Source organism: Puntigrus tetrazona, chromosome 1, assembly GCF_018831695.1.
Source record: "Puntigrus tetrazona isolate hp1 chromosome 1, ASM1883169v1, whole genome shotgun sequence".
Lineage (NCBI taxonomy): Eukaryota > Metazoa > Chordata > Actinopteri > Cypriniformes > Cyprinidae > Puntigrus > Puntigrus tetrazona.
The window spans coordinates 11,221,202-11,247,721 of record NC_056699.1 but is presented as its reverse complement, the minus strand read 5'-3'; the positions used below and the strand labels follow the sequence as shown (position 1 = coordinate 11,247,721).

The window sequence follows — 26,520 nt, the reverse complement described above, 5'->3', positions numbered from 1 at the left end:
AGGCCTCTGAGTGTGATTTCCACTTGGTCATGTTTTGAAATGTATTTGGATTTTAGTGTGACTGACTCATGCTCATCATCTTCTCTTGTCTGTCTGTCTCTCTGTCTGTCTCTTGGATCTTTGTTTAAAAGAGCTGTCTGTCTGCTGAACATATCCTGCACTTAGACTGCTCTCAGTCACTGCCAGTCAACGTTTGCTTGGCAGGTCTTTCACTTCTGACAGAACAGAGACAAAGATGCACATTTCCTACCTGAATGTCTAACATGTGTGTTTAACTGCACAGTTTTAGTAATTACAGATTTTGTAATTATTTTGGAACCATGACTGATTAAAGATACAGTAAGAATTGAATTATAGTAAAATCGCAAAGCTGAATTTTCAGCATCCATTACTATCCTTTATTTTTCAAAGAATGATCTTCTTTCTATTCCAAAGTATGTTGGACTGGAAAGAAGAGAAATTTTGTACTGATGTTAAGATTTTTAATGTCACTTTTTTTTTTAATCAATTTAATGTATTTTTGCTCAATAAAAAATGTATTGTAAATTTAAAAAAATAAATAAATAAATCTAAAACCAAACTTTTGGTAGTGTATGAACAATATTTATCAGCATTTAACTAACTAAATTTAATTTAATTTAATGTAATTAATTTGAAAAAAATAAAATGACACTTCTTTGGTGCAAATAATTAATAATTTGTGACATTTATAGAATTAAACAGTCTGCTGTGGCTAATTTTAAAACTAGCATTTTGTGTATTACTATTTTATGTTTAGCATAAAGTGATAATTGTTTCAGTCTATTCATAAATGACACAGTAAAAATACGTTGATTTTGTTTTGATAACACATCACATTTTTCATGCTCTTGACTAGCACTATACGGTAACTTTTGATACAACTTTATTGGGTGTGTGGTGAAAATGACACCACATCTGGAACGCCATCTGCGTGAAGCCAAACGACCCAATTTGAAGATGTCTCCACACCCATGAGTGATTTGTTAGGGTATTTAAATCTATGATTTATGAATAACAATGGATTCATGTGTCATTTTTATTTGCGCTTGTTGTCAGAAAAGCCCATTTATATGACACTTGCGAGGGTCTAGTGGAATGTAAATGTAATACATATTTGTAAATCAGCGTGACTGACTTTCCGTCTTCTTTCAGGTATGACCCAAAGACGGACATGTGGACAGCAGTAGCTCCAATGAGCCTCAGCAGAGACGCTGTGGGGGTGTGTCTTCTGGGGGACCGTCTTTATGCCATCGGTGGTTATGATGGTCAGGTGTATCTAAACACTGTGGAAGCTTACGACCCCCAAACCAATGAGTGGACACAGGTAAACACGTACAGTTCTCGCCTGATTTTCTTCCCTTGGGGTCGCATGTGCAAATAACAGCTCTGTTTTTTTCGTTACGGTATGATTCCGCCTCGTTCCTCATGGTGCCGCTTGTTTACGGTGCTGTTTGTTCATTATGTAAATGCAGGGCCTCCATCATTTTGACAGAGGCACAGCTCTTCTCTGCATCACGGCGTCTGTTATTACCTCGCTATGGCAACCGGCTGATTTCTCAAGGGCTTCATTTCTCGTTATGTTTTTAGGCGACGTTTCCTTCGCCCACATGCTGATAGTTCATATTGTTTCGTTTGTAAAAAAAAAAACAAGCCTCGGGATGTGTGTGGGTAACGATGTATGTTTGTGTACGCGAGCGGCAGAAAGAGCAATAAAGCAGCGTGTGTGTTGACGGAGGGAAAATTGATTGATCATCGAGAGCATCAATACCATAAATGCACTGCCGCCGACGCCGTATCCGTTCTTTCTAATTGGGATTTGTGTTTTTTTTTTTTCTAGGTGGCGCCGTTGTGTTTAGGTCGAGCCGGGGCTTGTGTGGTTGCAGTGAAGCTTTGAAATGCCTCCTGCTGTCAATCATCTCCATGGTGACCGTCTTACAGTGCAAGCCTCCAGTGCTCTGGCTGTAGTGTCTCCAGACAGATCTGAGCATCTGCTGACCAGAGCAGAGAAAATCGCTGACATACAGCTGAAAACTCAATTGAGGTCTTCCTTTATGCCTTCTAGTATGTATTTATCTATTACAGCAGTTTATTTTATAGTTGTGCACATCAAGAGCAAGACTTCCTCTTGTGTGTCTCTGATGCACAGGGTTTATTCAATTTAATGTCTATGTCCATCCATTTGTCTGTCAATCTATATATTCCTCTATGTTCCATGTTTCACTCTCACTCTTCATTCACACCATATATATATACGTGTGTGTGTGTGTGTGTGTGTGTGTGGATGTGTAATATTCAAAGTCTATTATAACTATAAAGTGCACAGCCAAAATTTCTCTGTAGAGATGGCCTGTTGTCTAAGAATAGCCGTAGTGCAGTAAAGTATCTCTAGGGAGAACTAGAGTGCTGAAGAGAGAACCAGAAAAGTGTGCACGTGTGTGTATTTCCTTCCGTCTAATTTAAAATCAAGCATTATTATTAATGTTTTAGCTGTAAAGTGACAGTGGTTCTTGATGAGATTTTCATCTTCATGCATTTTTTTCTTTTAAGGGAACTGTAAACAAAAAAAAAGAGAGATTTGATCAATTGGTACTGATCAGCGAGCAGCTTCTGCGACAATCTAGCAAATTTGTCTATATTAGACAGGCAAACAGAATGGAGAAAAGATAAGAGAGAGGAATGTGGTTAGAAGCTACGGATGGAAGGACCAAAATTGGGAAGAAAGACAAGAGATTGAAATCGGGCTGCGTGCTGAGAGTGGAATTCATTTTGACATTAACAGCCCATCCTAAGCGTGCGTGTCTTTATATTTTATTTACCTGCCCAAACACAGTCAGAGCATATCAGCAATATTGCATGGGAATATTGTAATTATACCTACAAGGGAGTAACACAATCCTTCATTATTCTGTGCCCTTATTCCCCGACTCGCTTCAAGCTCAGAGAAAGAACATCACAACAAGGTCTAATGCATATTCAGAACTCTGAATCATTCTTTCTATTTTTTGAATTAAGAAATGCATCCCAGTGCTCAGTGGAGGAAGTTAACCACACAAACTGAGATTCTGTTCCCTGCTGCGTAAAGGAAAGCTTTAGCGAAAGATTAAAGAAGATCATTGTAAATAATGGTTATTGTGGGGTTTTCCTCATGGCTTACACAATGTTTTATTTATAGTATTTCTATTTTTGCACCGTGATTCATCTTCACGATAACAGCTGGATTCTGGGTCACTGTCCATTTAGTGGAAATAAATTCAGCTGGGGAGCAGAACAAAGGCAGAAAGACCCAATTAACCACAATTTAGATTTGCGTTACAAATTCTATCTCTCTTTTATGAACTGCGGATACATGGAAAAATGTACTATACATGAATATCAGTTCATCAGCATGAATCATGAACATTCGGTTTACAGAAATCGTTTGGAGGTTTGGAGCATTATTGTACGACATTTAACAATTTTTTATTATTTTGTAATTATTTATTATTATTTTGTGTTACAATAATATTAAAAATACAATTTTTAAACATTCTAATATATAAAAATGTGCTGAAAATGTGCTCACCCCCAGGCCTGATGAGTAAGCTACACGAGTTTGTTTCTTCATCAGAACGGATTTGTTTGAATATAGCATTACACCACAAAGCCATCTCATCGTTCATATTTTTTGCCGTGCACAAAAGGTCAAAAAACACTTTAATTTTCTTATAATATGCATTTATTTTTATCTTATTTGCTAAATTACTCCCAAATGATTCGTTCGACAACTTTTTCAATTAAAAGTGTTTTTGAGCATTTAACGCTTCAAAAGTGGCCCCTAGTGTCAAAGAATGAATTAAGATTTTCAATCAAAATCAGATTTGGTGGGTGGGCGATATGCTAATTTTTCATGCTGAAGTCAACATATAAACTAATTTTTTTTTGTTTTGTTTTTTTAGAGAGACAATAACTTTACACACCAATTCAGAAAAAAATGTTCAATGAACAATGAAAACTATTTGCTTATGGGTTTAAAAAAAAAACAAAAACAAGCACATTCATCTTGATCAAACACACAAAAATATTGATTTAAGTAAATCATTTTTTGCAGTATACCCGGAGTGTTTTCTTTGATGGCGAGATTTTTTTCTCCCGTTAGGTACAGATTAGTAGAGAATTTTAAGAGTTTTAAACCAGCTCTGTGGATCTCTTCAGTTCATTTTGCACAACTATATCTGATTTCCACTCAGGGTATTTGTTCCTTTTCATTTTTTCTTCCTTTTTCTCTCCTCCTTTTCTTTTTTTGTCGGGTGTGTACGCGCGTGTGTATACAGTATATCTTGTGCACCACTTGTGTCTTTGTCCTAGAGAAAAGTGTCATGTTTTGTGTGTGCGTTTGTGTTTCAGTGGCACACACTTAAACCCCATGCCGAGTACAAAGTGCAGCTTCAGAAGTCAGAGAAAGCACTTTTGGTATTTTGATCTAGTTTTGTAAATCCCAAGATTCATTTCAGTGTTTTAAATGAAGAAAGAGAAGTGCACAGATTAGCATATGAAAAGAAGCGGAAAGAAACGATGGAACAATGAGATCAGAGTTATTAAAAGTAGAAAATATAGAACAAGAGAGCACTGTTTACAATAGAATATTCACACTAGATTCCTTTATTCTTTTAAACTGTAAAACCGTTATTGCTGTAGTGTCTATTTTTGCCATCATGCTCATTTTATATTTCATCATCATGCAGCTAAGAGATTTATGGGATTAACATAAATAGCACATTAAAGATTTTCAGAGGAAGGATTGCATTGTTTGGTTTATGAGGGACAAACAATAATATTTCATGAAAAAAACAAATGATTAGTGTTATTTATATATTATTGCACATTTAAAGTGTCAAGTGTCATGATCCGCTTATGTTCTGTTATTGAAAGGTTTCCACATCTTCATTATCATCTTCACTATATTTAGCTAAAGCAGAGCCTGTCCTCTGTCATTTTTTGAAAATGGTGAATACATTTTCAAATTGGCTAATCCGCAGATTTGCTTCATTTGCTTTGGGTACCATACTATATTGGAAATGTACAGTATATCATGAGAAGATACTCAAAGTATCAAAGAAAAAAAAATCACAAATGAAATGTACAGTGCAGCACATATATATATATACTCTTTACAATGTTAAATTGAATCTTATGATAGAAAAATGTAAACAATTTGTAAAAATGACCCCATTTAATTCCATTGTGAAATAATAACTTTGATTTGAATCGTAATCTGGCTACACACCCTCACAAACATACAGTATCGGAATATTATATATTTATGGGACTGAATTACATCTAATTGTGCAACATTATCACTGAATTCACTACTGTTCTGTGTATTTTTATATATATTTGTCATCTTTTATATAATTGCTGGAAGCTGTGTCAGTGAAATGTGAGTGATCTCAGGAGGAATCTCTCTTAAATGTTATGCATATTGTTGCATATTGTTATGTATATGTTGTAGTTTGATCATGGATGCATCTCTCGCTTGTCAAGAGCTTGCTACCTGTATGATGATGGGAGGCATGCGGTTTTTTATTGTAATATGAATTGCTGTCCATGCAATTGTTTTTCTTATGCAGTACATTTCACGGTGCATTGTTTGATTTATGACTATTTTTGGTTATTAAACTGTAAAAGAATGTCTTTTGGCTTGTGTTAGTGCTTTAGTATAGTGCATCAACAAACCTTGTGAGCCAGCAGCAGGTCTTCTGGGCAATGGCTCAATGGTCCATTAGTTATCACTGTGATTCAGGTGCAGAACTAAATCAGACCTGACAGGAAGAGGTGGGCAGCCTCACTATTGGGTCTGACAAACGTCTGACCGCGCTGTTCCAGAGGTCATGACCTCATGTATCTCTCTGTGACCAGTGCCAGAAAGAAGTTAAGGATGAGATGAACTCTAGGTCAACGATGCAGCTTCATCAATGATTCATTCATCCCTCATTGCCCTCAGTGCAGTCATTTTACTTCAGGATGACTTAAAGGGATAGTTCACCCCAAAATTCTGATATTATCATTATTAGAACTAAAGCTAAATATATTTAATATTTATGTTTAGTCGTCTGGGGGATGCTTTTATCCAAAGCGACTGAGTAAAATGAAAGCAATTAAAATCAGCAATATGCAAGTGGTATAACAAGTCTCAGCTCAATGCAGAACACATAGCTATTTATATATATATATATATATATATATATATATATATATATATATATATATATATATATATATATATATATATATATATATATATGAAGATGGAATTATGGTATCTTAGATTAATCTCAAGGCCTAAGACCATGTCTTTTTGTTTTGGTCACATTTTTCATTTTTTTATATAAATGTTCAGTTTTAGCTATTAACAAACTATGACTTGTTTATTATTAGTAAGGTTGTTTATGTATTGATAGGATTAGGGGTGCAGAATATGTGTTTTATAAGCAGGCATACCGAGAACAGTCAAAGTGTTACCGACCTGCTAATAAGCAACTATTTAATAGTGAGAATTTGTCCCGATACTGAAGGGTTATTTTTTGTTCATTTGAATATTAAGCTGTTATAGTGGCTCACGTCAGTGTAATATCGTTCTTGATTTATTTAGGTTGTGTGTCTGTCTTATCATTTTTTTAAACGTTACAGTACACGATCGAATGAATACATTTGAAATTTTACAGGGTGTTTTACTGCCCCCTAGTGGTCAATGAACAATATTAATTTTCATCCCCTGAATATATTACACATAGGTAGATTACACATCAGTAACTTTTTGCTTATTTCTGAAAAAAAAAACAGCTTTTTTCTTCACAAGACATGAATTCATGGACCAGAGTTGTGACACATTTTTATCAGCTTGAAATCTCTTTCAGACGGCATCCAATCACTGCAGACGATCAACTGGTAAGTTATGTAATGCTGAAAAAGCTCCAAATAAAGCATGGATTTAATAACAAATGTATTTGCGATTAAAAAAACATAATGATGCTATGTATGCTTTCAATCAGTACTAGGCTACATGAAAAAGTCAATTAAATATTGTTTATAATAATTTAAACAGCATATATACTGATAAGGGTAACATTTTTGGCCTGTTGCCTCATATGATTTTCCTTTTCAGATTTTCTTTTAATTTGCAAAATGATATAAGCTCAAGTCATCCATGTTACCCTCATCAAAAAACTATTGTAATATAATGCTAATTGAAGTGACATCACTTCTAAGAGGTTACTTAATCTCTCGAACACTTAAAACACAAGCATGTTTCTCTTACTCCTCTGTAATGTTCCATTTTGATGATTTTATTACTTATTACTTATTACTAAAATCAATATTTACATCAAAAATAATTTGTACATGACCAGGATAGAATGATCAGGCCCAGGAAAACTCATTTCCTCCCATAAGTCATTGTCAATAAATGATAACTAATAACTGAACCAAGTCGGTATTTGAAGTTTGGCAAAGGGAAACAGACAAGCAAATGATCTAATTACAATACACTTAAAACATTAGATCTTTTAGAAATGCAATATGATAAATCTACAATCAACTGATGTAAAATAAATAGACAATGATGCTAAATTAGTGCAAAACAATAGAATTCAGTTTAGAATTGTAGAACTGTACAGTATTGTGCAAACTAATAGGTGCAGAATGTGTTTCCTCTCATGTGACTATGACGTCAATCCTGTTACTGTCGGAAATTTATTTATTTTATTTTTTTTAATTATATTTGATACAACCTTCTAGGTTTTTCCATTGCAACTTTAACTGTATTATCATTTTGTATAAATCCTAGTTTTTAATGTCTCTCTTATATTTTATATTAAATATATATTTTTCTTGACTAAAATGTATTCGCCCTCCAAAATTAGGATATTCTTGTCATCCGAATGACATATAAAAATATAAAAGATTTTAAACAATTCCAGTGAAAAGAGAGACTAACATGCTATTTCCACATAGTTCTAATAAAATGATTGGATCTAGTAATGCTTGTGTCAGAGACAGGGTTGACAAAAATACCAAAACATGACACGAGGTAGAACAACAGTCATAAAATGATAAATGACTTAGCCAGTTAGATGGCACAATATCATTTCTTGTGATTTTAAGATGTCTTTATTTCACGGATATTTAAAAAATGATTAAAAAATGATTTTATTTACATTTTTAATAAACCCCTGTAGTCTCAGAACTTGTTTTTCAGTCACCTTTACAATACATCACCACCGTATTCTTATATACCATCTTATATACCATCACCCGTAGAGAGAAGAAAATGTCCCTGACTGAAGTACTTAGACTGCAGTGCTACTTCACAAAGACAAATATTAATGCTGCGCATGGCTGACAGGGCAATCGTTCACCTCCTGTCACAAAGTTCCCTTGAAATACCGTGGCTCATCCATGAATACTGTTAATGAAATACTGAAGAAGGTTCTCACCTCCCGTGTGCTTCAAGTCTGAGGACTCTGAATTCAGCGTACTGATCAGTCTGGCTGTCTGACAGACCATTAGGACAGCCATTATGTTTTGTTGGCATACAGGAAAGCACAAGAATAAGAACTCGTTCAGTACGCACATATAAACAAGCGTTGTGTTTCAATGCTTTATAATGTTTTTTTTCTCTCACAAAACATCGTCTCATTTTGACGCGATCGACCTGGGTTCCAATGCGCCTTCTGATGTTTTGTTTCTCCCTTTTTAAATTTCAAATCACATCAGAAATGCATTTATTTTCGATTTTGGATAGGGTTAGTGTAGGTGTAGGGAGGGCTTTTATTGTCCCAGTAGTGGTGTTAACCATAGCATCTATTTAATAATTTGTATATTAACATTTAAACTCAATAAGTTGCATTCTGTTTTATGATGTACTTCAATACTGAGGTGCAGATAATTGTCATTTGTAATAAGTAGTATAAATAGCAGAAAATGCTATTTGCACTTAGTGTACGTAGCATCGCTAAATAATGCTGCTATTTTCAAATGAGTGTAAATAGAATCCATTGCTACTTGCACTTGGTGTGAATAGCCACTGCCTTTATTGTTTTTAATTCAAAAAAACAATTTTTTGTTATATTGAAAGTAACAAAACGCTTGCGATTGGGTTGCTGGCATGCTACAAATAATGAATGCAGACTTTAAAACATTAAATAAATCGATTTCCAAGCATATGCCTTTAATAAAACACCTTGTCAATGTCATGTAATGTGGTTTAGTCTATGTCAGGCACTAATCTGAAGGTCTACATGTATCTGTCTGTCAGTCTTATGAAATATTATTTTGTTAAAACACCGGCCATTCAACACTGCTGTCTGATGTAGTGCTTCACTGCCTTCAAAAGTCTGCATACACAGCTCCTCAGCGCTGCTTTTCTGTATATGATATGAGTTTGAATGACTTCACAGGAACTGACTCTCATTAACTTCCAGCAGAAGCTCGGAGATCTCTAAAGAAATATGGCGAATGTACATGAAAAATACTTCAAAGGCATGTCTATGACTCTTCTTAGATGTCTGCAGGCTTAATTTATATGCTTTCTCCATAGGTCTCTCCAAGGCATATGCATAGCTAATGGAAAAGGTATATGTGAAACCTTTGCATTTACGTGAAATTGTCAGGAATGTCACATATAAATCGCTTTCTTGAAGTCATGATAAAGAATTTCTGTGATTAAAAATCCAGGTAAATTCAGTTCTTTTTGAAATTTTGTACTTGAGACGTGACCTGCATAATTTTATCTGGAGGTTCGTGGAAACACACAAGTGTTTGTGTAGCGGAGCAGATGATCTGTGGGCAGTGGAGATGCTGAAGGTCAGAAATGACAGGGTAAGAATGGACTATTCATGACTCAAGAATTTTTCACATACTGTAGATGATGGAACCAGTCAGCAGTTCCTACTACAAGAACAGTATTTATTTATTTAAGTGTTGTCAAAGGATTAAATCGCGATTAATCACATTCCAATGTTTTGTTTGCATAACATATATGTGTGTTCTGTGTATATTTATTATGTATACACACATACAGTATATATATTGAAAATATTTGCATGTATTTACAATTTTTATATTATATTTTTATATTCATATAGTCAATATAAAAAATAACCATATATAATATATATAAAATAATTTTTCTAAAAAATATATGCATGAATGTGTGTGTATTTATACATACATAGTACATTTACTGTCACAGATCTGCCAGGCTCATCCACCACCCAGTCACAGCGATCAAATACTACCTCCCTCGTGATCCCCGCATTATATCCTTCTGAGCAGTCAAAAATTGCTTATGGCATATCACTGTTATTAGGTGCAGCTCTGCAATGGGCGGAGACGATTTGAACTCAAGCTGGACCCGCTGCATGCTCAGTTATCATCTTTGTCGCCCATTTTGAAGAGGTGTTTGGCCATACGGATGGAGATGTCTCAGCGGTAGAGCGGATCACCTGACTCAAGGTATAGAAATATTCAGCAATATTCACTGACATTTCATACTCTCGCACCAGCGGTATAAGCAATCTGGTGACTCACCGACAAGGCTTAGAGCCCAGACTTCAACTACAATTACCTAATTATGATGATTCATGTGGGTTGGAACAGTTTATTCAACGCTCCGTCCGTTGTGCTTCTCACATACATTCCTGTTCACAAGGTGCCGTGAGCACTGCTACTCCCCTCCAGAGATCACCAGCCCTCTGGAACCACCCCCAGATCCCATGCAGATTGAGAGTGGACATCTGTCCCCAGCTGTGCGGCAGACTAGGCTGAGTAGGCTTTCTTTATATTGTGGTAGGAGTGGGCATTTAATTTTTATATGCCCCACTATGTCCTCCCAAGTGTCATTCAGCCATTGTATATGAAGATGCAGCCCTGTGTCTACAAACCACTGCCACTGAAACCATCTACCAGGTTCAGTCTGGTATAAACCATTAAGTATAAGGAATGTTTAAAGCAGTGTTAGACTGTTGCAGTTGCAAATCGGACAGTTTCACACAGAGGAAATTCAATTTCTAGTTCTGGAGGGTTCCACCGCGGATGTCATCCTAGGGTGCCCATGGTTGGTACAGCACAACCCTGTCCTCTCTTGGAAGACAGGGGAAGTCTTAATGTGGGGACAAACTTGTTTTCCAGAACTTCAGTTGGCAATACCTCAAAGTCTTTCAATCAACTCTACCTCTATAGAAAGTCCCCTGGAGAAACAATCAGTTAGCATCCCTGTTTATTATGCCCACTCCACTTATTATCTCCACTCCAGTAAGGAAAGTTCTGAAGAACCAGCGAATGTTTTTCCAGAGAAGCTCTTTGTCAATCCCATTCAGCGGGTTTCTGCCCTAGTTACTTCAGAGCCTGCTCCTACTCCAGTTTGTACCCCTTTCAAAGTGTAGCCCCATCATCCATTCTCCTCACACCTCTTTGGCTCATGGTCACATCTTGGAGAGGATTTTATCACTGATCTGCCCCCATAAGAAGGTAAGACCTGCATTCTAGTCATTGTTGGACGATTTTCCAAGTTCTGTTGTCTCTTACCTCTCAAAGGTCTGCCAAATGCCATGGAAACTGCCAAACTGTTGTTTAACCAGGTGTTTAGATTCTATGGAATCCCAGAAGATATTGTATCAGATCGGGGACTTCAGTTCATATCTAGAGTTTGGAATGTCTTTTTTTACCCTTCTAGGTATGACCGTCAGTCTCTCCTTGGGGTACCATCTTTGTCCACCATATTTGTTGGCCCCTTCACCATCCTAGAACAGATTACTTCAGTCACCTACAAACACCAGCTCCCACCTCAGTACAGAACCCACCCCACATTTCACGCGTCACTCCTCAAAGCCTGGTCCAGCTGAAGAACCGTTGGTCACTGAAGAGGAGATTTGAGTGGTGGTCAGTACTTGGTGGATTGGGAGGTTTATGGTCCTGAAGAGCGGTCATGGCTTTCCCGAGATGCCATCTTAGACCCACTCTGCTCATCCTGACGGGCCGGTGCCGAGAGGAAGAGGAGTGCGGGCGATCACTCTCCCCTGAGTAATAATCAGTCACACCTGCATCCCATCAGCATGCTAATCAACAGCACTGTAAAGTCAGCACTGTTGTCTCTGTGCACAATGAAAATGGTTAGCGTTTTACTCACCTCCTGCTTCCGTTACATTTACACAGTACACATACATATGTAAACAAAACTTTTATTTTGAATGAGATTAATCGTGATTAACCTTGAATCATTTGACAACGCTAATTTATTTATTTTTACTTCTGTTTTCTTTTCTTCTCAAAAGAAAAAAGAAATATTTAGACACAGAACATTTACTTGTCACACCGTTTCTGAAACTTTAAACCCAAATACCAGAAACGCATACCAAATCTGCCAAACCATACACTCATTCTTGGCCTTTGACTCATTTTTTAATTTCATAAAACACTTTTGCTCAACACAACACACAATTCTCTATGTGACACAAAATGAAAAACAAATTACATTAATATTAAGGCATTTTGCATTTTGTGTGTGCAGTTCTTGGATTAATGTGTAAAAAAATAGGTGAAAAAAACTGTAATCCTGTTATTATTATTACTTGCTTTATTATTACTACTTCAGATCTGCAAAGAGGCTGTACAACGTTCTCTTGTTTTCTTTTCAACCTCTCCCTGACATCTATTACATACATTTTTCCCCTGAAGATGCAGATGCACCATAGTGTAATAAACAGCAGAGGGCGCTATTGCTTCATATTTATTAACGCCAGATCAAAACATCAAGCGCAGCTGGAAACAGAGGAAAAAAAAAACTATCATTCTATCTCAATGTGGAAAAAATGTATTTTTGTAATTATCACCTTTTAATCTCGTTATCATTTATGTTGTACACAGTATATGTTTAGTATGTATACAAACACACACACACACACACACACACACACACACACACACACACACACACACACACACATTAGCATTCTTATGCCAGTCATTCACCAGTAGATGGCAAAGTTTAGTGTACAAAAAAACAGAACTAAACTGGAGGTCAAAGAAAGGTCAACATCAGCAGCTCCTGATTACTGATATAAAAACACTGACTCACATGTTTGCACATGTGAACTTGAAGCTCATGTTTAATCTACAGTGAAGCCAGGATCAGATTATTTTATTGTCTTGTGGTTTGGAGCATAAGGTATGTCATTATTTATTAATGTGGTTGTGATTTAGGACTCCTGGAGTCACACACGCACACACAAATGGGTGATGGTGTCCTGTGGATGTGACAGGTGGGTGAAGGCTTTAGAGTTGTCTTGCTGGCTTCCACATGGCATGTTATTGAGATTAAAATAAGACGGATATTCATAAAAAAAAACAGCATTAGAGTTAATTAAAATATTGCTCTTTACAAAAATCACACGGCTTTACCAAGCAATAAGCTAAGATGCTGAGATTATCACATTAATTATTATTACATTAGCTATATTAGTGTGTCTTTTGGTCCTGGGAAAAATTAAATTTTTAGTGGAAATTCTATCTGAACTTTTCGTAAATATGAATTAGCCCGTTTCACACAGCAATTATTAATAAATAGCTTTTATGCTTAATATTAATTTGTTTGACCCTGGCCAAAAACATTTTATCTCTCCTCACCTTCACTTTCCATCCACAGGAACAGCTCCTGCACTGCAAAACTGGAGCAAATAGCATGAATTTAATGCCTAGTCTTTTCATTGTAAATGTAAAAATCTTTCACGGTTAAGTCTCCCTTCGGACCACCTGACAGTTGGAAGAGAGACAGAGCAAAAGAGAGAGAGAGAGACACCGTAATTAACTGCTTTTGCGACTGGAGCCATTAGCAGCGCAGCACTGCATTAAAATTGCATCGTAATGGCTGGAGGCTGACAGGCTGCTTGAACAGTGGATGAATCTGAGTTCTGCTGGGGGTAGAGTGCTGATGGGACTTCACAAGCTCAAGTTTTTGAACCGAAGGCGAGGAGACAGCCTGCTCTCCTTGAGACATTTTAAGTATTTAGGTTACAGTAACAAAAGGGGATGAGACTGTATGAGGGCCGTCATAAAATCCTCCGCCTCTAGCTCTCACCCCACCACTGTCCAGTGCACTTCTAGTATTATTTTATGCAGATGTTAACTTTACCCTCAGGCCTGGACATGGAAAATGTATTCAATACATCATGAGTTAACGAGCACATTTTATTTACTCAAATATTTATTTTATTTATTCTGAAGACAGTATACTTGAAATACCTTTAAATTAAAGTACACCGATGTAAATATTCATACACAATATAAACACTGTTGGACGCTCTCAGTATAATTAGACGTACAGTGGTAGCTAAAAGGATTACAACATATGAGATTTTGGTTTGCAAAAGGAGTCTGACAACAGCCAGTGCTCTGATCTGGTCGTTATCCAGAGTGAAGAAACAGAACAAACTGAGAAGCTCTAAATCCAGAAGAGCTGAGGCAACGTCTCTAGGAGAAAGCTACCTGCAAAGCTACGGTGCCGCAAAAAGTTTGAGGCACTTGTGTGAAAATGCCGTAAAACGAGGATGCTGTCAAAAATAATGCCATAAATAGATTTGATTTATCTATTAACTAAATCGAATCAACATTTGGTCTGACCACCCTTTGCGTTTAAAGCGGCTTTCGGCCTCGGTGCACTTTTTCAAGCAGCTTTGCAGGTAGGTTTCTTAAAGCACCATTACAGAAGTACAAGCCAAAATGCGCAGACTGGCCAAAATACAGAGGCAAACAAGGGGGTAAAATAAGAGTAAACACTGGCAGTGTTTTTGAAGAATTTAATGCAATGTTTGATTTTCAATTGTATTGTTTCTTCTACGGATCCAATATCATACGTTTTTTTTCTGAATGAAGCTGCGAAAACTGAATTAAAACTTCTAGTTCAGATACATAATAATGAATGAATGGATGAAAAGGGGTGTCGAACTGATACGGTTGAATGAAGGTAACGTTCCCGACGACGACCGCAGGGTGGCAACACACGCAACGCTGCAGTTATTCGCGCGTTCACAGGAGCTTTGAAGTTGCCCGTGGATGTCATGTAGCAACACTGTGATGGGCGCACACATAGCCATAAAAGTGCAGACCCCGACACACGAAAGCCCCGACGAGAGAGCCGAGGAAAGTTGTCCGGGGCGCGCAACTCACCCAGACCTCGCGAAGAGATGACATCCTACCGGAGAGACGCGCGCCGCCCGAACTGCACGGTTTATTTTGTTGATTGAGAAAAGTTTCATGAAGATATACAATGTTTATGAATGGGAGTTCTCTGAACAGCTCTGCACTGGACCCTAGCGAGCAAGCGCTTCACCGGCCGCCCTGGGTCACTACTACTCTCGGGTGTTTCCTCATATTCACTATAGTGGTGGATATTTTGGGAAACCTGCTGGTGATTTTCTCCGTCTACAGGAACAAGAAACTTCGGAACGCAGGTGAGTTTTGTGCGCGCGCGTTGCAGAGTTTTCGCATTAACTGCTGAAATCTCGCGTTTGAGGAGCGAAGACAAGAGGACGCGCTAAAAGACAACGCCGACAGGCTGGAGTCAGAGAGCAGAGCGCGCGAGCGTCTGATGCGCGGACACGTTTTGTGTTTCCTTGAAAACGCATCGCAGGTGTTGCGTCGAAATCCGTGCACCAGCGCTTCCCTTTAACGATAAAATACTTAAAAATAGTTTCAAATACAACCAAGTCGCACTTTAAACTTTAATCGCGTGCGTGTTTTTACGCAGGACTTTTTTGGAAAAGTACCATTAAAATAAACAGGAATACCGGCTAGAAAATTGTTTATCAAATTGATTTGTTAGCACTGCACTGCGCATGTTCACGTTACAGTATAATGAGAAATCCACAGTACCAATTAATGACATTTACTTAACATCTAACTTCTAAACACACCTGGTATTATGAATTATGGACAGTGGGCATCATGTTTTCAGTGAGCATCACAAATTTACACCGCTGCTTCTGTTTTAAAATGAACTTAAGTGCCATTGCAAAGATAAGTCATAATTTAATACATTGTAGAATATGATGCGGGTTGTACATTTACGTTTACGGTAGCTACATTTCACATTTCACATTTTGCATCTCCAACACATCCGAGTGACTTTTAAACCATGCCTGACAAAGGAATATAGCCTGTTTTATTTGCAAAACAGCAACTTCTAGGGTATTTAGTTTTCGGAAAGCTGTTTTAGGTGGTGCTGCGCAGAAAGCCTGAGCTGGTCAGTGAAAGGTTGCAGGTTTGAACCCCACAGAAGGTAATGCAAGGACCATCAGTGAACCCTGAGGTTCAGTCTTGTGATCCTCCATGTGTACATAAAAACTGATTTTTATTATATGTAACTGATATTTTATATGGTCAGTAGATATATATACATATATACTGTTCTATAATATACTATACAAACATTCAGTGGCGAACGAGTTAAATGAATTATTTTGGGGACTCCATATCTGTGTACCTGTCAGCAGCTGTGCTTTGGGTCTTCCCTCTCTTTTGCTGTTTCATCCTGTGAGATTGTCTACACAGAGATCTGAACACAGAGAGGATGCTTGGTCCTATTAGGGAAAATGAACACGTTCGTTGGATTTTGATTGACGTGCTGCGCCGGATATATGGCAGTTTATTTTGGCATTCATCTGTCCACATCAGTATGATGTGCCATGGGATTGAGTTTCTCGTCCTGTCAATCACAGGGCGGAAAAATAACACGCGAACAGGAAACCTGTCTAAAATCCGAATATTAGCACATAAGTACTGGAAAACGTGACTCATATAGACTCGTTAGAAAAACAGCGGACTCGATTTAATTAAGCTTTGACCCACATTGTGGATCTTGACATTTTTCCAAGGCGCTCATTAAACGTGCGTCGGGAGCGCGGACATCTGGGACGCAGGGAAGTTTATGGAAAAAGCGAGGCGAGTGTCCGCGCGCTCAAGTTTGTCCCGCTCGCGTGTTCGTGTTCCGACGTCAAGTTCACGCGCTCCCGACTCTCAGTTCCCGTGCGCCTTTGCGCCGACCGCTCCTGCCGCACGAGCGTCTCTGGGTCGCCAGGGGAACATGTGATTCATGCTTTCATTCATTTGGAACGACAGTTTTAATCCTCTATTAAATTTTAATCCACGACAATCAAACGAATCAAATGTACACGTGCTTACGCGATGCATAACGACACTGATAAACCTACACATTTTAAGAGGTCAGTGAATCAAATGCAATTTGATATGTTACTATCTTGGTATTTAAAATCTGTATCATAATTCTGAAAGACTAGAGCGAGAAGAGAGTGTAAGAGAGATTGCAAACTTTTTTCATAAGGGAAAACGTTAAGATCATAATAAGATAAAAAAAAAACAACAACATCATCCTGACAAAAACGTTTATTATTGTTGCCTGGATGCTTGATGTCTGCAGTCCATATAAGTGATTTATGACCATGCTATTTAATTAAAGCCAATTCATTAAACATAAATTAAAATAAAACGTGTTTATATAAAAAACTAATGAACTACATGAGCTGTGTTTGTGATGTTCGCCAAGGTTCGTCTGGTTGAGCAGAAATCTATCTTTGACTTTTCAGTTTGCAATAAAAGCAATTTAATTTACTCAATTTTTGACAAGACATAACATGAGCGTTTAGAAGAGATTGATGTTAGTCCTTTTCCGTTCCATATTGATTGGTTGGTTGGTTGACTGATTTATTAATTGTTTGATTCTTTTATTGTCAATTACCCTGTATGTTTAAGCCGCATCTTAATTTTCTGAGTACTTGAGCACTTTATATATAGAGAAATAATGGGCAATCAATGTTTTCTTTTAGAATGGATTGTCTTTTTTAAAGGTGCTGTTTGTATGTTGGAGTCACACCTGTTTTTTTTTTTTGTCTCGCTGTCCAGAGGTAAACAGAGCAAGACAAAACAGGGACAGCATTTTACAGTGGGCTCCCCTGGCCACTCTGCACCTGCTGGGCTGGCTTGACATCTGAAGAAATGTACAACTCACACACACACACACACACACACAAAAACAATGAACAATTACCACAGAGACAGCTGAGGCTTCCAATCACAAAGTCCCTCCTTGAAATTCAGAATGATCGAAACCACCACCACAACTGCTGGACATATGGCTGTCCTCTAGTGCCAGATGAATGAGTGACAGTGTGTGCTGGGGGAGGAGTGCTGTCCCACGGCCTGTGTGATTGCAGTGCTCACCCATAATCTGGGACGTCTCTCTCTCTCTCTCTCTCTCTCTTGAGTCATTGTACATGTAGCGGGCGACCAGAGCCTTGTTTTTAGGTCAGAAGAGGATGTGTGTGGTGTGTGTATAGTTGTGGAGAGCTCTTACTGTATGCAACCCACAGGCTTTAGCACACAGCTCAGGTTTACACTAGAGTGGTGTTTGTTCAATTGTTGCTGCTGTTCACAAATACTTTTCACTTTTACTTCTGTTGAATGATGAGAGTGTGAAGACGGCGTGGTGCCATTTAGATGAGGGCGCTTTTGAATCTTTTTACAACCACAAGTGCCAATGTTTTTAATGCAATGAAAGCAAAGAAATCATATTTATTTATCATGTTTATCAGTCATTTGTCATACACGGTATGGGGTTTGAAGTCAGTATGATTTCTTTTTTTTTTATGTATTTGAAAGAAGTCTCTTATTCTCATCAGAGCTGCATTGGTTTGATAAAAAATATAGTAAAACTGCAATATTGTGAAATAATATTATAATTTAAAATAATGGCAAAGCTTAATTATTTTAGAAGCACTTTTCTTATTTTAAGGTTTTTCAAACAACTGTTGTGCTGTGTTGTGTTTTTATATATATCAAATGATGAGAAAGTAGAAAAAGTAGAAAGTCAGCCATTAGTATACAACGACTAAAATCAGAAACAAAGTCATATCAAAGCATGGAAATTTTTGATTTGGCCCTCCTTTAAAGTTGGTGAAATGTCACTCACGCTTTCTGGTTCTCACCCCTCCATATGTAGATATGAGCGATGAAGTTGTAGCATGTTGTTAATATTAAACCTCATTAGCCTTTTTCACAGAAGCACTGAATAAGCCCAGCCTCATCACCACCAGCAGTCAATTTCAAAATAATGTGTTCTGTTTAATGTGAAAAATATGCGCTTTTTTTGTTCATTTGTGGCAACAATGATTCAGTTTTTTTCTAATTGGGTTATAATATGCGATTGACCGATGTTTCCTACACATTTGGTTATTATGCTTTCAAATTATATCCCATATGAATGTATGCTTTTAAATGCCATCTGAAACTTGTATAGAAAAGTGATGCAACAGGTAAGGCAGGTATGGTACCAAATTATAATCATTTTCAATGTATCCAGTCTGCTTTTTTGTGTGTGTGTATTTAATAATTGATTTGTATTGTACATTTCTGATGAGTGGTTCACTAGATGTGCTGTATTAGCTTTGTTGTTAGAGTTGTTGACAGTGTTCTCCCTCTGGTATTCACTATTAAGCCTGATATAATTTGTTTGTCACAGATTACTCTGTGTTTGTATTGGCTGACTCTTGTTTTCCCATCCATTTTCTGCTCTTTGCTGATTTGAGGCTCGGGTTTATACGCTCAACACATTGTTTCATTCACATTGCCGTTGCTATTCATTACTGTTGTTGTTTATTATTGTATCATTTTGGAGCGTGGGTGGGGGCAGATGAAGGCTGTGTACTGTAAGTGAATTGTGGGAAGTATCTGCTGTCTCTAATAAGTTTAGCCAAGGAATTAGTGCAGACGATCACAGTGATATCCTTTTTCGAAGACATTCCAGAGACCGAAAGGAATTCATTACTTGCCCAGGCCCTCAGACGTGGTGTTTATAGTTCTCTGTGGATTGAAATGGATTTGCTGTGGTGGGTCATCACTGGTCGTGTGCCGCTGTGCTTAAAGATCCCAACAGCAGTCTACTACCGTTTCATTCTGACTTTAAGCTCTGTCCAGTGGAGAAAGGTATGGGACAGGCTTCAAAAAAGATAGTCTGAGGGATTTAAGAGAGGTTTTTAACACTCAACACGGAAGAAAGCACACTAGGGATCCTTTCTTGGTTGCTATATGCGTTTGTTCTGAACTGAAGATATGAAGGACAGCGGTGAGAAAAAGTTGTGGACCATTATTAAAATGCTTGGTTTTCAATTCCTAGCAAACATAATATCAATTGCTAGACTTTGGACATGTTGCTAAATGGAAGATGTTGGACTTTGAACGTTTATTTAGGGTACAGTTGTATTAGAAAATAAAGGTACTATGTTATATCGTGTTTAGAGCTAGAGATTCTGGGGTGTTAGGGTACACTTTTTTTTCTTAATTTAATTTTATTTTTTTTAATTCGATACTACTGTTTTTATTGCCTCCTTAAACTGAAAACTACTTGTTTATTTATTGAAATTGTGAAAACTGCTATATGAATACATTTGAAGTTATCGATACATTTAATAATTTAAAAGTCAACTTCACACAAAGTAAACAGTTTTCAGATAATAATTAGTTTTCTAAAACATATTGTAAAGGAATGGAGCTTCTTTTTCGTTTTAAGAAGTAGGGCCCTTACATAAACCATACATTATCTAATACAGTGACATTTATACATTGTAATTGTTTAAAACACCCTATATATCTTTTTAGTTTTGAGGTATATACAGTCTGTTAGTTGTTATAAAAATCTGCATTTAATTTCATGGTTGAAATATCTAGGAATCGGAACTAATGTGTTTCCATTAAGCAGTAAACTGAACAAAGTAACTGTCCCATCTTGACTCTTTAAGCTTTTACAGGCATATAGTGTGTTTCAAGGGAGAGTTAAAGTAAGAGTGCACTCTACTGTAAGAAACATCCTCTGGTTTCATGCCCCCATGAGTCTTATCCCTCTGCACATTTTAGGTAAAAACTTTTCAGTTCTTTCCTCATGTGTGCCCCACTAACCATACCGTAACCTTAAGCATTTAAGAGAAAACTCAGAAGTGAATTCAGTTCAGCTGAATGTTTTTATCTACTTTTAAGGATAGGCACACTGGCTGTTCTGTGAAATTTTATTGCTTTCCTAGAAAGATCTTAAAGGAATCTTTACCCAAAAATTTGATTTTGCTGAAAATGCTCATCATCAAGCCGTCAAATATGTAGATGAGTTTGTTTCTTCACTGGAAAAGAATTGGAGATTTAACAGTGACTTCTCTAAAGTGAATGGGTGCCGTCAGAATGAGCGCGCAAACAGCTGGTAAAAACATCACAACAACCCACAAATGATGTAATGTAAGTAATCCACAAGCTTTTGAGAAATTATTTTGTAATAAACAAATAAACAATCATTGTCTGGGCCTCTATCTTTTTATATTGCTTTCTCCAGCCAAGTTGTATTGTCTGAATCAGGAGAGAAATATACACAGATCAAGCCCCCTTTACAAGAACAGTTCAAAACTCTTCTAAACAAATATGCTAAGATATTGCTGTAAAAGAATCAAGGTATGTTCCTTGATTTTTTTCACCAGATGAAGAATTAATAAGCACTATGGACTGGTATTTTGGCCAGAAGCGAAATGTTATAATGCCCCAATGATGGATTTGTTTCTTTCAACACACAGCTTTTTAATTAAGACGTTATTGGAGGACTGGAGTCATGTGAATTACTTGTGGATTATTGTGATGTTTTTATCAGCTGTTTCTACTCTCATTCTGAAGGCCCCCTTTGACTGTTATATAGTGATAGAATTTTGAATCTTGGAAGAAACAAACTTATAAATACAGCCTCAGGACAAGTACATTTTGATGTCAAATTTGTTATTTTCTGATGAACTATTCCTGAACTAAGCATTTAATCTTTTGAAAGTAATAATAAGTCTTTAGGTCTGACTTTACTTTTCTGTTCTTTTATACATATGGCTATTCTCAGCACATAGGCATTTTCTAATTAACAACACGAAGAACATCACAGTAGGAATCATAATCATAATCATAATCATGTCCATGTGCTGAAACCTCATTATATAAATGCTGGGTAACACTTTAGTATAGGAACCAACTCTTGCTAATGACTAGTTGGTTGTTAGCAGCGTGCTGTTATTAACATATTTTCTAGCGCTTATAAGAACATATTCTACATGATCATATTCTACATCCATAATCCTACCCAAAACCTAAACATAACAGCTACAACACTAACTGTTAATAAGCAGCAAATTAGGAGTTTATTGAGTCAAGTCGTAATTAATTGTTTGTTAATGGTGAGAATATATATGTTTTGTAACTTTTTTCTTCTGTGCTTACAGGCCCTTTCCAGTTTGGAGAGGGCTATATATCCATCTGTCAATGTCCCCTGTCTTTCTTTTGTAACCATTGTTAGCCATAATAAGCTGAGAGGCTGGTAAATTTCAGGAAGTTGGTGATGTGTGCTTCTGTTCTGTCATGTCCTGCTGTGCTCAAGTGTCTGTATTTGTACACACGGCTGCATCTGTAACCCTCTGTTGAGCTCAGGTGTTCTGCCTCACACACGCAGATGAGTATGTACACACACACACACACACGCACGCACTTCCAATAAAGATCAGAAATTGCATCCCTGAGTATATACCCAGTGGCTGAATACCAAAGCATGTGTTAGAGAACATTAGTTTTAAAAGTCATGCTACATTACTGTGTTATACCTAAATATGCAATTATTTATGTTGCATTCTTGCTTTTTATGTAATGTAATGTATTGCTTTTGCCTCACTTTTCTTCTAGCCAGTTATCTAAGGTGCTTCTCTCATCTAGAACATCTAGAACCTGTTCTTGTTATTGTCGGATGATCCCTCAGAAATCGTTCTAATGTTCTTGTTGAGTGCTTAAGCATTTTTACTGTGTTTCTGATGGAAGAAATGCAGAAAGAAATGCATGCTTGGTGAGCAGAGAGGATTCTTTCAAAAACAGAAAAACGATCATAATAAATCCAAACTTTTGCAATGTAAATAAAAATGGAAAAAATAACAGGCGTTTTGGTGTAAAGTCAACATGTTACCAAAACCAAGCCAAAATGGTAGCAATAGTAGCAAATCTGAAATATCTATTTCACAAAACATGTTTTCTGTAATCCAAATGTGTTCACCTTTACCACAATCAAGGATTAAATAAACATGCCAGCTTAAAAAAAGTTAATTAAACTCTGGGATCTCTGAACCGTACAGTATTTTAATGATCTGTTACACATCAATATTAGATCAGGATGAGCATTTTTCCGTCTGTGTTATTAAAGCTTGCTGCGATTAGGCTTTGAACTTCCTTACTGTTAGTTGCGATATGACTGAAGCATGCCGTATGACTCTGGTTGAGTGTGAGTGGAGCTAATGGAGCAGTGCGTGTGAGTCTGTGAGCGAGTGGGTGTGTTTCTGCTAATGGATAGAAAAGGCTAGTGCGTTGAGAATTGTGTGCATGCGCACGTGTATACGCGTGTAGAGCTAAAGTAGTGTGACGACTGAACGGAGGTCTGTGTGCGTGCATGTGTAGCCACTAGAGGTGAGAGACGGTGACCCGAAAAGCAGTCAACATGAAAGGCACTGAAATCACTCATGCCTGCAGTGGGCATCGCAAAACATGTTCTTTAAAAGGCACAACACGGGTAACACAGAGCCCGATGTGTTCGTGCAGAGACGCTTGTCTGCTGCACACTTGTTTACTTGTCCTCAGGACCCCTCTCTCAGTCTTTTGGGTTGCACCCCCTCCCACCTCTTCCATCTGTGCCTATCCGCCTCTTTCTGTGTTTTTACCTCTTTATGACCCCCTTCTCCCTCCCGTTCGTTCTCTCACTCAGACATATTTTGGTTGGGGTGTGCTCATTCTTTGTGACATCTTTGTCTGTGTGCATCACTCTCAGTCTGTGCCCCCCTGCTGCTGGAAGAAGTTAATGTGTACGCACATACACACACATGCACTTTTACCTGCAGAGGAGCTCTGGCAATAGTGTTTTCCTTCAACACAATCTCATGAGCACGTGTGGAGAGTTTGAATTACATTCAGATAATATCCAGGACTTGCATGAAAAACATGCTTGCATTTATCACTTTAATAGCATTCTCTGTCTCTTTTCTGCTTGAAGGGAACCTGGTAACACTTTATTTTATGGTTACACCTATTAGTTGCATATTAGCATGCATAGAAGAATATTAGTCATTTATTAGTGGTAATTAAGCACAGATTAATGCCTTATTCTACATCCCTAATCTTACCCAATACCTAAACTTAAAAAGTATCTTATTCATTATTAATAAGCAATCAAATTAATTATTGACATTACTACATTATTGACAATAGAGAGTGATAAAGTAATTGTAATTGTAATTAACACTACTGTCAGTTGATATGATAATAAAAAGAAGTATGTTCCTTTGCATCACTTTTCAACGGCAAGCTAATAAAGCGACTTTAGAGGACCTGCAATATATATATTGCGTCCTACTTTATACAAGGAGGACTTAACTACTATGTACTTACATTTTAAGTTAATCAGTTAATACAGAGCACTTATTGTGTAGCCTACATACACATTCATTCATTGTACTATATATACTATACTATATACTATATACAATATTAAAAAATGCCTGCACGCAATTACATGCATAATTAATTTCTGTAATTACATTTACAAAACCGCAGTCTCATCCTATAAGAGCATGCGCCATTCAGACATGAAAGCACAATTTATTTCCTAATGCGTAATTTATTTCAAATGAGCAAACTACTGCTTTTTATCTCAAGTATGTATTTCTGGTAGCATCTCGTTATGGTACACACTGCCTCAATGCTGACACGCACATTTGTGCACATGATCTGTGAAGAGCACTCATATCTCGTGTGATATGACAGCATGTTAATGTCATAAAAACTTCTTGGTCAAAAGCCCATCTCAGTGAGCTATTAAGGTACATTTACATTGTCATTACAGTTATTTACTGAATAAGTGCATATTGCCTATTGGATAAGTGCATCCAAACACAAGTAAACACCCTCGTGTCTGCACATGAAAACCAGTTTGGCTCTATCATCCATCCCACCCACTCTGCGAACAGACTGTGCTGATCGTTATCCCTTTATCCAATCATTTATCCATCTCTTCCTGTCTCAGGACCTCGCTCGGAGCACACATGCTGTACAGTGTCAGTGGTTTGCAGCTAACTCTGGTCTGATGGTGAGAGAGAATGAAAGGAAGAGAAAGGGACCATAAATAAAGCTTCAAAGAACTAAAGGACAATAGCTCTATTTTACCATAATGTTTGAAGTCAGATTTCGAAGTCAAGTGCTCTTGTTATTTTGTTTCTCTGTAATTTCGGAAACAATTGCGTATGTGGAAAAGAGGGAGGCAGAGTGAAAGAGGAAGCTTATTTTTCACAGGCTATATAATGGAGGTGGCCCTAAATTAAAGTCAGAAATAGGTCATATAATCCTGTAGCTGATGCATTACCTGCGAATCTTACAGCCCGTGCGGGGTTGTTGCTGTCTGCATTTTTCTTCTCCTGCTCATTTTCCTCTGTTCTCCTCCACTGGTAGCTTGACTATGAGATACTATGCTTTTTTTAATGGTTTCTGTCATAGGTCAGATATACATTACTGATGCCATTAACAAAGACAAGACAATACTAAGAGACCCCCAGCACTCTCTTGACCTACATACCCCTCATCACCGGCCTATCCTCTGACATTTCCCTTCATGTTTATCATAAAAGATTATACGGACGTGTGTACAAGCCAGAAATATAAATTGCTTTTCAATTTTTTTTTTTCTTACAACAGCATGATTAATCTATTTTAATAAAGGCATGAGACAGTACGTGTTTTGAAGATTTATTTCTTGCAAGAAAAGGTCAACAGTCATATAATTCATTCAAGTTGGCTGCTGGGTGCAATCTGACTCAACATTTATACCTTTATCAAATCAGGTCTCATCCAGTCATAATGCGTAGTCAACATATGTGTTCATCTAAGGTATTTAACTCCACCCACCAGATGCATTTCCAAGTATGCGGCATGCCAATTATTTTCTAAGAATCTTTCTATAAGCCAAAATAACATGTCCATACTCAAACTTGTCTTGCGCATTAATAACAAATAGATTTCCTATTTTCTCTCACCTCATAAAACCAAAGCATATTAATAGGGCAAAAGAAAATCAAAATTCAAAATTAAATTTTCTCATCACAGAATTTACAAGAAAGTGAAGTGACTTGTGGCCAGGTATGGCGACCCATACTTGGAATTTGCGCTTTTGGTTTAACCCATCCGAGTGCACACACACACACTGTGAACACACAAGCTTGAAAATGTTATCTCGACTCCTGCATACAGTACAGACAGGAATATAGGTGGATATAAATAGGGACATAGATAAATAGAGAGAGGGGGAGATAATGAATTAAATGGAGGGTGGGTTACAGAAAGAGATACAGAAAACAAAAGTAA

The 26,520-nt window shown here is 37.3% G+C and overlaps 1 protein-coding gene and 1 pseudogene across 3 annotated transcripts in view; both read left to right on the top strand.

Moving 5' to 3' along the window:
* The window catches only part of klhl5 (kelch-like family member 5), a 51,018-nt gene extending 45,327 nt beyond the window's left edge, over positions 1-5,691 (top strand). For all 3 annotated transcript variants that reach the window (XM_043240909.1, XM_043240917.1, XM_043240903.1), the window contains exons 10-11: positions 1,174-1,345; positions 1,859-5,691. In XM_043240909.1, the coding sequence (XP_043096844.1) occupies positions 1,174-1,345; positions 1,859-1,915 (229 nt within the window). In that variant the 3' untranslated portion in view covers positions 1,916-5,691. The remainder of the gene's footprint in view (positions 1-1,173; positions 1,346-1,858) is intronic.
* A 9,411-nt stretch (positions 5,692-15,102) lies between these two features.
* The window catches only part of LOC122347688, a 31,536-nt pseudogene continuing 20,118 nt past the window's right edge, over positions 15,103-26,520 (top strand).